This window comes from Rhinichthys klamathensis, unplaced genomic scaffold (assembly GCF_029890125.1).
Source record: "Rhinichthys klamathensis goyatoka isolate OS25496 unplaced genomic scaffold, OSU_Roscu_1.1 h1tg000081l_1, whole genome shotgun sequence".
Taxonomy (NCBI): domain Eukaryota; kingdom Metazoa; phylum Chordata; class Actinopteri; order Cypriniformes; family Leuciscidae; genus Rhinichthys; species Rhinichthys klamathensis.
In genome coordinates, this window is record NW_026606623.1 from 418,767 (window position 1) to 432,840 (window position 14,074).

Genomic DNA, 14,074 nt, shown 5'->3' on the forward strand with positions numbered 1-14,074 from the left:
GCATTTTTCATCTGGTCAGGCTGGGAGAACATTCCAGCTTAAGCCAGCTTTTAGCATGGAAATACTACAGCTGTTTCACCTCTAACTACTTTAATTGGTCTGTTGTATATTAACCTTAATTGGCAATCACTCTATAAAACTATAAAGCAATAGTCTTAAAAAAGAAACTGGGCCAAGATTAATCTTGTTATCAAGCATGAAGCATCACAGCTGCCAAATGGGCATGTCTGATTGTGACATTTACATTGTCATTGTTATGTAATCAAATTCATTATTGCTACAGGAATATATAACTATAAATATGGGCAGGCTATATAAATATATCAATATAACTATAGGAACTGTTTTGACTAGTAAGCCCTGGCATGCTCATGCCCCTAAAAAGAGTAAAGTAAAATGCCTTTTTATTGTCTCACCATCTACATGTGGATAATAGATTTATGCTTTATGCATTTAATACAATAACTAATCTTTAATAAAAGCAGACCTGCTGACTGCCAATAGGTTTTTATGTAAACCACGCACTCAAACTAAACGTGCAGGGTTGCATAAGAGACTTATGAGACGGAGCAAACTTGCCTCATGTTTGGAGGACCAACCACTGACTGCAGGAGGCGTGACACGCGCATTCTAACGCAGATAAAACCACCAAAGTCTTCGGTCAGGAGCGCGCATTTCGGACACTTTAGTCAAAGGTTTTAAGTGTATGGATTACAACTCGAAGCGATACATTTTTAGACTGCTGCAACTTTTTTTTTTTAAATTGCTACTTATTCCTATATTATTATTTTACTTTACTAAATAGTCCATATGGCTCGTTTCTCAAGCATGGACGACAAGTGTGCTGTTTTACATTTATCACGTCTGCATCTGGACGACTTGAACTTGGATCATCTCGCGGACAGTAAAAGAAAACAAATCCAGCAGCTGCATCTAACTTACAATCGTTTATCGTTTCTTCCACCTTCCGTTTGTTTTCTATCTAACCTGGAATATCTGGATATGAGCAATAATGCGCTCACGGTCATACCAGATGACTTCATGCGACTTACAAACCTAAAGACGTTTGTGGCAAAGAACAATCTTCTGAACGAGTTCTCGTTCCCTAAGGAGTTTGAGCGCATGCAGGTAGAAACTCTGAATATGAGTGGAAACAGGTTTGAGGATATTCCCATACAGTTTCTAAAAATGACCACACTACAGTCCCTGTCACTTGGAGGAAACAGATTGAAGAACATCCCTTCAGAAATAGAGAACCTGGGCAGGTATGGGATTGTTTGTTTCTATTGCTTTAGGACAAAATAAGCAGCCTATTAGAACAGTGTTCTACTCTGTGGGAAATGGCTCACAGCTAGCAGCTGTCCTGGGGAACGACGACCCTAATAGGAGATAAGCTATTAGAGAGAGAGAGAGAGAGAGAGAGAGAGAGAGAGAGAGAGAGAGAGAGAGAGAGAGAGAGAGAGAGAGAGAGAGAGAGAGAGAGAGAGAGAGAGAGAGAGAGAGAGAGAGAGAGAGAGAGAGAGAGAGAGAGAGAGAGAGAGAGAGAGATACTGTATCTATTGAGGGCTGTTGAGAGCCAGACAGACTCAGGTCTGACCCGGTCAATGTTACAAAACTAGACAGTAGTTGAATAAATTCCATGGCCTGGGGCTGGCTGGGGGCTTTTGTGTAAAATATTAACCAATAGATTGAAAGAACGAAGCTAGGGCCGACTCTTAGACAAATAATTATGACATAACAGAAACAGACTGTTTACACTTAAGTTAATGATCTCTGCTTTCATCCATACCTAGAAAGTTAAAATTAGATCTTCCTGTTTCATCATTACATTGCTAAATTTTTAATTCTCTGTATTTAGATGAAATATGAACTTCCACCCATTGGTGGGACACTGTTTTTCCTTTGTATGCTTTTTTTTGTCCTCGTTGTGATCACAAAACTGTAATACTAATTTAGCTTTTCACATAGGCCTATTAATCTCCACACTGTCTACATAGTTGTTAATATTTTTTAAAGTAGCCTATATTTGAAAACAGGGACTTTCTTATTCAAGCATTTTATTGGACTAAATTTGGTTAATTCATGTGCTGACAAGATGAGAAAGCAGTATTTTTGGGCAATTTTCCAGGAGGAGAAAGACTTTTTTTGTCAACATAGTATACGCTAACATATAGCTAGCCTCAAAGCTAAAACAAACTAAAAGCTACTAAACATTTCATGGATCTTTAAAGGAATAGTTCACCCAAAAATGAAATGATCTTATATGATTTACTCACCCTCAAGCCATTCTAGGTGTAGCCTATATGACTTTCTTCTTTCAGCCAAACACAATCAGAGTTATATTAAATGATATCCTGGCTCTTCCCAGCTTTGTTATGGCATTAAATAGTGCCCGAGTTTTTGAAGCTCCAAAAAGCACATTCATCCATCATACAAGTAATTCATTCGACGCCAGTGGGTTAATAAATGCCTTCTGAAGTGAAGCGATGGGTTTTCGTAAGAAAAATATCCATATTTAAAACTTAATAAACTACAACCCTCCCGGTGGAACTCTACTCTCTCGTGAAACTGCGTGGCTGTTGCTGGAAGCCAGTGATTATAGTTTATAAAGTTTTAAATATGGATATTTTTCGTTTAAAAAAAAAAATTGCTTCAGAAGGCATTTATTAACCCACTGGAGTCCCATGGATTATGGAAACTACGGAACTCGGGCACTATTTAATGCCATTACAAAGCTGGGAAAAGTCAGGATATTATTTAGTATAACTCTGATTGTGTTCGACTGAAATAAGAAAGTCATATACACCTAGAATGGCTTGAGGGTGAGCAAATTATGGGAACATTTTTGGGTGAAGTGAACTATTCCTTTAAAGGTTTTACCGTTTTTGAATCCATTCAGCCGATCTCCGGTTCTGGCGGTACCCCTTTTAGCATAGCTTAGCATACATCATTGAAGTGGACAAGACCATTAGCATTTCAAAAAAGCAGCAGGCGTAATGATATGACGCAGCGCCTGAAAATAGTTCCGTTGTGTTGACGCCGGAAGGTAGCCTATTTTCAGGCGCTGCGTCATATCATTACGCCTGCTGCACTCATGGTACGGCAGTAAAGTTTCTTGATTATTACGCAGGAATGAGAGTATAGTTCCTAGCCATATCAGCCTAGAAAATCACAACTTTACATTTTCCGTCGGTCTTAGTGCACGATGTAACTACAGAAGAGTCAAGTTTTAAATAGGAAAAATATCGAAACTGTTTGGTAATTTTTTTTTTAGAAATGCTAATGGTCTTGTCCACTTCAATGATGTATGCTAAGCTATGCTAAAAGTGGTACCGCCAGAACCGGAGATCGGCTGAATGGATTCAAAAACGGTAAAAGTCAACAGTTTAACTCTGGGGGAGTTGAAAATGAGCCTATTTCCAAAAAAAGTGGAGTATCCCTTTAACTTTTGACCTTTGCTATAGTCTAGAGATGCTGTATTTGGGAGGTAACCTCATCTCCTCCATCCCACCTGAAGTGGCTAACCTCACCAGTCTGAGATACCTGGTTCTGTGTGACAATCGCATCCAAAGCATACCCCCCCAACTGAACAAGTGAGGTCTTTTGTTACTTATTCTCTTACTGTATGTTCTAAAGTCAAAGCAGTAAGGTGATTTAAAAAAAAAAAAATTTATCATCCGATTTCTCTCCTTACAGACTACACTCCCTGCTCTCTCTCAGTCTCCACAACAACCTGCTGACCTTCCTCCCTCGTGAGATCCTCAGCCTCGTCCACTTGCAGGAGCTCAGTCTCCGTGGAAATCCTCTTGTTGTGCGCTTTATCAAGGACATGACCTACGACCCTCCATCACTTATAGAGCTAGCAGGACGCACGGTCAAGTCCCAGAACCTTCCGTTCCGCTCTTGTGACCTACCGTCCAATCTGATCCATTATTTAAACCTGGCTAGCGAATGTCCCAACCCAAAGTGTGCAGGTAGGGGAGCACGATAAGACTATAATCTGTGAAAAAGTGACATATTTAGAAAAAACGGTCTTATCGAAACTAAATCTTGCAAGGATACCACTACATTAAGCCACATAATGCATTGATTAAAGGAATATTCTGAGTTCAGTGCCTTTTAAACTTTAGAATTTAAAATTTAGATGACTACAAAAACTTTATTTCATAATCTCAACATTAAACATTATAACTTAACCCGTTATTTTCTTAAAAAAAAAAAAAAAGCAAAAATTGACATTACGGTGGGGCACTTACAATGGAAGGGAATGGGACAATTTCTGAGGGACTTAAAAGCAAAATGTCAATTATAGTCAATAATCAAGAGTATATGCCACAAATGCAGTTGACTAATGATGTTATTACTTTATAAGTTGACAAAAAGCTTTCAAACATTTTGAAAATCTGTCCACCTCTTCACCACATCTCTCTCTCTCTTCATGCCCTTCAGGTGTTTATTTCGACTCGTGTGTGAGGCACATCAAGTTTGTGGATTTCTGTGGGAAGTACCGCCTGCCGCTCATGCATTACCTCTGTTCCCCGCAGTGTTCCTCTCCCTGCAGCTCAAACCCACAGAGCGACGCAGAGTCAGAGGAGGAGAACAGTGTCCCCGCAGACAGACTCCAGAGAGTACTGCTGGGATAGGACAAACCTCCAATCTGTCACAGGACTTTCATTAAACGCTTCATTTCAACATTTAGAAATGTTTTAGCGACTCAACAAAAAAAGCACTGCATGCTATATAGTTTAACTGTGATTAAAAGAGGTAGGTTTGAACTGTAAATCAAAGTTTATTAGGTTTAAAGGGATAGTTCGTTCAAAAATGAACATTCTGTCATCGTTCTCAACCTCATGTCATTTCAAACCATAGACAGTAAAATAAATGGACAGAGCCATCTCATTGGAACTCAGTTGAGACAGTTGAAGCCCATTTCTAGCGATTTTTGAGCACTTCCGTTCCTGACGCGCAGACTCAAACCGACTCAAACTAAGCTTGATGACGTGAGCAACCTGTCTGACAGACGCAAATCTTCTAGTAGCGGTGCCAAGAGGAATCTGAATCATTCCCTTCCGAAACTTGCAGAGCCGGAGATCGTGAGTATTAGCTGTTCATGAGCTCGCAGCAGGAGCAACTTTACAACTCTCTATGGGCTTCTCCCTTGACTTTATGCCTCCACGTCCCCCCGATTGCGCGCGAGTTTCTACTTCTGTCTATACGGTAATGTTCTCTAGTGTGCGCCAGAGAGTCGCGTGTTATGACGCAATCGTTAGCCTATTTTTACAAAAACGGCTTCTACAGGGTCATAACGTAAGATACAAAGTAATGGAGCCTTTTATACATTGTCGTGTTTCTTTAGAAATAAATACTGGACAAATGGAGTCTTTAAACGACTCAGATGTAAAGTTATTCGCTGTCAAAGTGACGCCAAAATGAATGGGAGTCAATGGAAATGCTAACGCAAGTGAAGTTCTGCTACAAGATGGCGGTACCCGGCCGGCTTCAACTTCCGGTCGATGGATTACCCCCTTGTTTCAAACTCATGTATATATATATTTTTGATGACTTCATTAGACTTTTGATACTGTATATAATCAAATGAATGACTATTAATGTTATTCTATTGTGTTTGTGTGTGTGTTTTGGAGAGTTCACTGTTTATGTTCCATGGAGAAAAAAGAAACTGGTTCGAAATGACATTTGGGTGAGAAACGAATGAAAATTGTGAACTATTCCTTCTACGTTGCTCGAAAGGCATCTGAAAACGTTAGCATCTTGCCTAAAACAATATTTCACAGAAGCCTACTGGCAAATATGGAACAAATTGACTGCTTTGCACTTCTGGAAAATGTGATCAATACGTGAACAGTTACTCTTTGACCTCTTCTTTGCATTGACTGTTAATCTGCCCTAACTCTTCTGTCCAAAGGTCAGGTTATGGACTATGATGGCTACTTCACACATTACGGGAATTTATGTAAAGCTATCATCCATGACACAACTTTGAAAATAGTTACATGCTAAAGAACATTTGTCTTTTTGTCAGAAGTTTGACTATAGCTAAAAGGTTTCAGATCAGTATTAAGCAGTAGTGTTTACGGTCTCTAAAAGAGCTCATAATGGTCCTAAAAACAATAAAACATAGATACTATACACCTTAATGATAACTTATCTGCTGTGTGTGTTTCTCATCAGCAATAGTCGTCTTTTCAGCCAGTCTGACTATTAGATAGATCATATAGGCTACAGTGATGATAGTTTTAACAGTATTGCACAATGTGGGTGGCTTTGTCTGAGGGTTTGGGTCAGTCAGTTCACATCAATATCTGACAATTGCATTTTATGGGCAATTTCAATGCACTCTTCTAGCACCAGACGCGCTATCATTCTTACTGCAAATAGCAGTCTTCTATCACGGTTTACGATCTTACAGTGACATGACACAGATTGCGTCACCTCTCCATCTCTCTCTGGACAGATTTACAAAGGATTCTCAAAGGTAGGATGAGTCAGCAACTTCACAGGGCTGACATTTTAGTGCACATTTAAACAATTTTAGTAAATTAAGAAATGGAGTAGGCCTACGTATAGGCTATCCATGCTGTAAAAAATAGGCACTATCTGGTCCCCCTCTCTGGTCTGTTAGCTGGTTTTAAAGAGGTTTTGTGCACTAGCGTGGCCAGATTGGGAGACCAGCGAGCTTTTCAGAAGGAAAGATCCCTAGTCCATATTTCAAGACTCATGTTGGTAAAGAAGAAAAATGGCCTAACCAGACATTGTAATCTTACTTTACAGTGTTTCTCAAGAGCAGGATCCGAGTCTGTAGGCTATTACTAGTGCTCCAGTGAAGATTATAGAAGATTATTTTGGATAATGATCTCAATCGAATGTTTTGGTGGAGGTGATTGTCATACTTTCTGTTTCTGCACTCTTAAAAAGTAGGCCACTCAAGTATTAAGCGTGTGTAATATTTTAAAAAACACAAACAAACTCAAGCTCTCAGCGCTCCCTGGTGGTCTAGTGGTTAGGATTCGGCGCTCTCACCGCCGCGGCCCGGGTTCGATTCCCGGTCAGGGAACAAATGTTTTCTTTCAATTCTCAACGTGGAGACAATATCTAGCTAGCTATCTTCTGAAAATTCAATGTAACGTACTATGTTGTTCAAGATGCTTAATCCTCACTATATAACTGTCTGTGATAAACTTCGATAACAAAAAATAATTTTGTTTCTTTATGAATTAGAACATAGGAGATCGACAATTAGAAATAAAACAAAACATCTGTAATCTAACAATCGTTTTTCAACTAAAACAATTTATTTATACTATTATAATTATACTCTATTTGGGCCTTAAATGTCTATAATATTAAACCATTTAAAACATATACGTATTTGTTCATGTATTTGTATGGGGTTCTTGGAGAATGGCTCTGATAAAATAGGAAAGCTGGTCAAGTTTGCTTGTAAGGGATATTTCACCCAAAAATTAAAAGTCTGTCATCATTTACTCACCCTCAAGTCGTTCCAAACCTGTATGAATTTATTTCTCCTGATGAACACAAAAGAAGATATTTTGAAGAATATGGGTAACCAAACAGTTGATGGACCCCATTGACTTCCATAGTATGGGGAAAAAATGTATCAATAAATTATCAATATTATCAATAACATGATCAAATAATAATGATAATATCAATAATATTTTCAAATAAACTATCAATTTTATCAATATTATAATCAATATTTACTGACTGAATTTTCATTTGTGGGCGAACTATCCCTTTAAACACGTCCAGGCACTTAAGCTAATTAATATTCATGAGGCAAACGTAGTTCCTTCCTATGTGCGCAGTGATTCAACTGCGCAAAGAGCGGAAAAACACAAACATGACACCGTGAGTAAAACTCCAGGGTTTCTTAGTTTCTATTCCCGCATTGTCAAGTAAAAAAAAGTTAAATTTAACCAGGCTCACCTCGGAATCACGGAGATTCCCCGTCGTCGTGTTTATGTTTCGCGCTGGTTAACTTGTGTTGTTGTCAGCGATGTCTGATGGCTGTGAATGATCCGGGAGGTGCTGATGCTGATGCGGAAGAGCCGCCCTCTATGCTGTGGGGTCTGGACCCCGTGTTCTCCGCATATTCCAGACTCTACATTACTGACATACTACAGATGAAAGAGTCCAGACAAGTACCTGGTAACGTAAAATACAGCAGTTAACCCATGGCCCATTTGCTTCTGTTTATTGGATGTATCTTTATCTACACAGAAATAATAATAATAAAGTATTGATAAATAACACCAAAGCATTTTTCTAAATATTTGTTATACTGCAACATCATGTTTTGCATGAGCTACTTGTTTTTTGTTAGCTGCTGTTTTTAAAATAGATAATGCATAGATATAAGATGGCCCTGTACATTATGTTTTGTAGGAGTTTATTTCTACAAGAATCACCCACTCTTCCAGGTGGATGTACTGGGGACGGTTGTTTACAAGCGGGAGAGAGACGATTTCTACTGTTATGGAGGTCTGGAAAAACATTATTTCTGCATTATCACCTTTTTAATGTCATAGAAACATCAACTTTTTAGTTTGGCATTTTATTGAGCTGTATTTTGTGATAAATTGTGATAAAAATAAAATAAACTAATCAAATGTAATCATCATCAAAGATTTTATACACATCAAAAATGCATAATCAGTTCTGTTGCAAATGTTTTTGGTTCCTTTATAAAGTCGACCACTTGGTCATGTCTTATCTTGCCTTGGGAACCAAGTTGAGCCAGTGCTGCCCTTCAAATGTGGGCACATGTTGCACCTGGTCTTACTATTGCTTGTCTGTTTTCCTTTAACACACAGTGGATGATAGTACTGGTGTCATAAATTGTCTTTGTTGGAAAGATGAGAAATGGAGGGATCAAGGAGAACCGACTAAATGTAAGTTGGTCTTTGACACTACATTAGTAACATTAACATTTCACAGCAATTTCAGTACGATTACAGAAATATATATTTTTGAATCTACACTACTGGTCACAAATTTGGGGTTAGTAAGATTTTTAATGTTTTTTAAAGCAGTTGCTTATGCTTGCCAAAGCATTCATTTTGTATATAAAAAATGCAGTACAAATATTAATATTGTGAAATATTATTACAATGTAAAATAACTGCTTTGTATTTGAATATGTTCTAAAATGTAATTTATTCCTGTGATGTCATAGCTGAATTTTCAGCACTATTACTCCAGTCTTCTCTTCAGTGTCACATGATCCTTCAGAAATCATTCTAATAAGCTGATTTGCTGCTCAAGAAACAGTTTTTATTATTATCAATGTTGAAAACATTGCTGTTCTAAAAAATAGAATAGAAATAGAAAGTAAAAAAAACCCAGCATATTACTGTCATTTTTGATCAATTGCATTCTTTTTTAATAAAAGTATTAATATTTTTTTTATTTTTTTTTATTAGCTGACCCCAAACCTTTGAACACTAGTGTGTCAAATATATTTAAAAGCCTTAAAAGATGGAAACTCCTATAGTGAAAGTCTTTTCACTGCTGTAAATATTTAATCAGCAAAAAAAAAAAAATTCTTAGTACAATCTTTTTAAAATGACTTACATTTTATTTAAGCAAGCCAGTTGTAGATGTTGTAGAAAATCTGATGCGTACTAATCAAGTGTTAATGTCAATAGGCAGAGATCCTAGCGGATCTTCCAGAGGCTTTAACATTGAAGATGAACTCAAACGACTGAAGGAGGCTGAAAGGCAGAGCACCGAGCTGGAGATCGGAGATCTGCTGAGGATACGAGGGACTGTCAAAACCTCCAGGGATGCGAGGGAGATCAAGGCCACCTGCTTCTGTAAGTGAAATGTTAAGGGATTTAGATGCACATAATATGTCTGTTTAATCAGTTAGAGTGAGCTTGTTTGCAGAACACATGGTTATTTTGCTGTAATCATCACTCTGTAGTTGTGTGTGTGTGTGTTTAGATAAAGTCAGTGACCCTGTGATGGCAGTGCAGATCTCACATATGCTGGGAATGCCTCAGCTGTACAGAAAGTGCTATGATGAGCCGTTCCAGATGCCGAGTGATGACCTGGGCGGCACAGAGTGAGTCACGCAGAATGATGGAGGTCTCATTTACATCTGTTATTTTACATGACATAATTTACATCTTACACCTGCAGTGACATTAACCTAATTGTGTTACAGGAAAAAAATGCATGCAGCCCTTTCTGCATGCATTTTTATGTGAGATACACTCACCTAAAGGATTATTAGGAACACCATACTAATACTGTGTTTGACCCCCTTTCGCCTTCAGAACTGCCTTAATTCTACGTGGCATTGATTCAACAAGGTGCTGAAAGCATTCTTTAGAGAAGTTGGCCCATATTGATAGGATAGCATCTTGCAGTTGATGGAGATTTGTGGGATGCACATCCAGGTCACGAAGCTCCCGTTCCACCACATCCCAAAGATGCTCTATTGGGTTGAGATCTGGTGACTGTGGGGGCCATTTTAGTACAGTGAACTCATTGTCAAGATCAAGAAACCAATTTGTAATGATTCGAGCTTTGTGACATGGTGCATTATCCTGCTGGAAGTAGCCATCAGAGGATGGGTACATGGTGGCCATAAAGGGATGGACATGGTCAGAAACAATGCTCAGGTAGGCCGTGGCATTTAAACGATGCCCAATTGGCACTAAGGGGCCTAAAGTGTGCCAAGAAAACATCCCCCACACCATTACACCACCACCACCAGCCTGCACAGTGGTAACAAGGCATGATGGATCCATGTTCTCATTCTGTTTATGCCAAGGTCTGACTCTACCATCTGAATGTCTCAACAGAAATCGAGACTCATCAGACCAGGCAAAATTTTTCTAGTCTTCAACTGTCCAATTTTGGTGAGCTCTTGCAAATTGTAGCCTCTTTTTCCTATTTGTAGTGGAGATGAGTGGTACCCGGTGGGGTCTTCTGCTGTTGTAGCCCATCCGCCTCAAGGTTGTGCGTGTTGTGGCTTCACAAATGCTTTGCTGCATACCTCGGTTGTAACGAGTGGTTATTTCAGTCAAAGTTGCTCTTCTATCAGCTTGAATCAGTCGGCCCATTCTCCTCTGACCTCTAGCATCAACAAGGCATTTTCGGCCACCGGACTGCCGCATACTGGATGTTTTTCCCTTTTCACACCATTCTTTTTAAACCCTAGAAATGGTTGTGCGTGAAAATCCCAGTAACTGAGAAGATTGTGAAATACTCAGACCGGCCCGTCTGGCACCAACAACCATGCCACGCTCAAAATTGCTTAAATCACCTTTCTTTCCCATTCTGACATTCAGTTTGGAGTTCAGGAGATTGTCTTGACCAGGACCACACCCCTAAATGCATTGAAGCAACTGCCATGTGATTGGTTGAATAGATAATTGCATTAATGAGAAATTGAACAGGTGTTCCTAATAATCCTTTAGGTGAGTGTATATGCATGATATAAATATATAATAATAACAAAAATTATATAAACGTGTATATATATATATTAGGGCTGTCAGTTAAACGCGTTATTAACGGCGTTAACGCAACCCCATTTTAACGCGATTAATTTTTTTATCGCGAGATTAACGGTCTTTTTGGCCTAGCAAACTTTGTAGTTTTTTTCACATGCTTTTGCAACAGGACGCGGCATGCGCAGCGCTGCGCTATCAATCAACCCCATTCATTTCAATGGCTTGCGCCGCACGAGGACGTTTTGATGCTTCGTCGACCAAAGTGCAAGCGGATCTAGCTAGACCTGAAACAAAACAACATGCACGCGCACACACTTGTTTGGGCTTGCGAGCCGGCCAAATAGGTTAACGTTACGTTCAGTGGATGACGAGCGCGAGACGCCGAAATGGATGCCAATAAGATTCTGAATGGAAAGTTTACTTTTAAAAAGTTGCCAAATGGTTTCATTGACAAGACAAAGTGATCTGTGTGTTTTGTCGTTATGAACTGAGCTATCATCATCGCAGCACGTCCAGTCTGAAACACCACTTGATGATGGCCAAGCAGACACACACACACTGATGATGATGCGCATTCTCCGCCCCCTCGTCAATATCAGGACCTCGTCAGTATTTATTTCACCCTTTTATTGATGGACAGTGTTACATTGTGTTACAAAGAGATTAGCAGCTATTTGCTCCAACTGAGAATGTTAGTGTGAAATTGAACACAGTATTGTCAATGTTGATTTCAATTAAAAAAAATGTGCACAAAGCAAGCAATCCACTTTTTTCATGTTGATAAGAGCATTAAAATGAGAAAAAATATTGAACAAAAAGAAATCAAGAGACATTTAGAATAGATAAAAATGTGCGATTAATCGCGAGTTAACTATGACATTAATGCGATTAATCGCGATTAAATATTTTAATCGTTTGACAGCACTAATATATATATATATATATATGCAATTGCAAAAGTCTTAGGCACGTTAGTATTTTCACCGCCCAAAAATGGTTTTACGCCAGTTACTTATGTCTTTTGCTGTGTAGTGGTCAGTAGGAAATATCAGTTCACATTTACAAATTTTTTTTTTGCCATTAATTGAGATTTTTGTATGCACAAGGAGTCTGACAACAGCCGGTATGATCCACACGACACAGAGATATGATCTCACCATCATCGAGAACAGAAAAAACTGAGACGAGAAAATAATCCAGAAGAACTGTGGCAACGGCTCCAAGACACTTGAATCATTTTCTTTTTCTTTGCGTACAAAAATCGAACTGGATTATTACAATTAATGGCAAAAGGAATGTTTGGAGATGTAAACTGATATTTACTACTGACACACTACAGCAAAAATATAAATAACACATTTTTTGTGTGTGAAAATATGTGCCTAAGAGTATAAAAAAAAAATGCCTGCATTTTTTTTTTTTTTTTTTTCAAGCTTGGGAACAAAAGCATCTGAAATTTAATGTCTTGATTCAGACCTCAAATTTTAAATGTAGGGCCTGCTTGTGAAACACATCAAACATGCTTTCTTGTGCTTTTCAATTTTATTTACAGAGCAGGTGGTTCTCACATTTCCACAATTTGCTGTCTCGGTCAGTTCTCACCTTAAGGAGTTCCTCTCAGAGAAAGAGGTGGCCAGGTTTCGTCCTTATGATGTCGAGTTCCTCTTACATCCACTGATCCAAAGTTCTTCAGCAGAACAGGTACTGGCCTGACCTTGACCTTGACCTCATTATACTCGATAGAGTATGTGTCATGTCTTTCCTTCACTGTCCAGTACCAATAAAGCAGAAAAAATGGCACTATGCAAAAGATGAATGCACAAGTCTACCAAAGTAAACTGTCCTTGTTCAATGTCACTACTCTTGGCTGGAGTATATCAGGATATAAGAGCCAGGAATAACTTGTGGGCTGGTAGGGAGGATGTGTTGGGCTTTTGATTGGCAGCAGGGAATGATCGTCTGTAACATATTATGAGATGCTGCTAGTCTGGAGATTCAAGGACAGCCGCATACGGTGATGAGAAAGAAGTTATGCTAATGAGAAGCCTGTCGATATCTTCGTTAGTAAACAAGCGAGAAAGTACATGGAGTATGCGTTCATTTAAACATTCTTTGTTTGTTAAAAGGAGCTGAAATGGTCATTTTGAAGGGTGCAGCACAGAAATGTGATTCATTGTTTGGGTGACTCATCATTTAATTTCTTATTTTGCCTGAAGGAGTCAGATCAGCCCAGAACGTCATTGGCTACGCAAATTCGAAACTTCTGAAAGAGACCCTGAGCGTCCTCCAGGATGAGGTGACAAATATTTCGCAAAATACGGACCCAGGATGAAGTCTACAATGTATGTGCACAGTGCATACACATACAGACACCTCTTAGCAAGTATGACATCATCATAGAGAGAGAGAGAGAGAGAGAGAGAGAGGGAGAGAGAGAGAGAGAGAGAGAGAGAGAGAGAGGAGAGAGAGAGAGAGAGAGAGAGAGAAGCAGTGGTTAATGTTCCCTCAGGAGACTCTTAACAAAATAAAGGGATAATGTGTATATTTGCTTCCTACACATACTT

General features: G+C 38.9%; 2 protein-coding genes and 1 non-coding gene across 4 annotated transcripts; all 3 read left to right on the forward strand.

Annotated features, from left to right (window-relative positions):
• Positions 1 to 785: 785 nt before the first annotated feature.
• On the forward strand, positions 786 to 4,846 carry lrrc58a (leucine rich repeat containing 58a). 2 transcript variants are annotated; one of them, XM_056251326.1, is made up of 4 exons: positions 786 to 1,265; positions 3,465 to 3,593; positions 3,697 to 3,974; positions 4,450 to 4,844. In XM_056251326.1, the coding sequence occupies exons 1-4, from the start codon at positions 811 to 813 to the stop codon at positions 4,641 to 4,643; spliced, it is 1,056 nt and encodes a 351-aa protein (XP_056107301.1). In that variant the 5' UTR covers positions 786 to 810; the 3' UTR covers positions 4,644 to 4,844. The 2 variants fall into 2 exon arrangements, with proteins under 2 accessions (XP_056107301.1, XP_056107302.1); XM_056251327.1 differs by lacking the exon at positions 3,465 to 3,593 and having other exon boundaries at positions 4,450 to 4,846.
• A 2,157-nt stretch (positions 4,847 to 7,003) lies between these two features.
• On the forward strand, positions 7,004 to 7,075 carry trnae-cuc (transfer RNA glutamic acid (anticodon CUC)). Its single transcript has one exon. It is a non-coding gene; the product is annotated as a tRNA-Glu (tRNA).
• A 780-nt stretch (positions 7,076 to 7,855) lies between these two features.
• stn1 (STN1 subunit of CST complex) lies at positions 7,856 to 13,921 on the forward strand (the record flags this gene model as incomplete). Its single annotated transcript, XM_056251291.1, is given in 10 exon segments — positions 7,856 to 8,193; positions 8,431 to 8,526; positions 8,859 to 8,936; positions 9,693 to 9,860; positions 9,991 to 10,111; positions 13,063 to 13,075; positions 13,077 to 13,211; positions 13,727 to 13,763; positions 13,766 to 13,809; positions 13,811 to 13,921. Coding segments are annotated over 10 exon segments (948 nt in total), but the record flags the coding sequence as incomplete, so codon positions are not given.
• Positions 13,922 to 14,074: the final 153 nt, after the last annotated feature.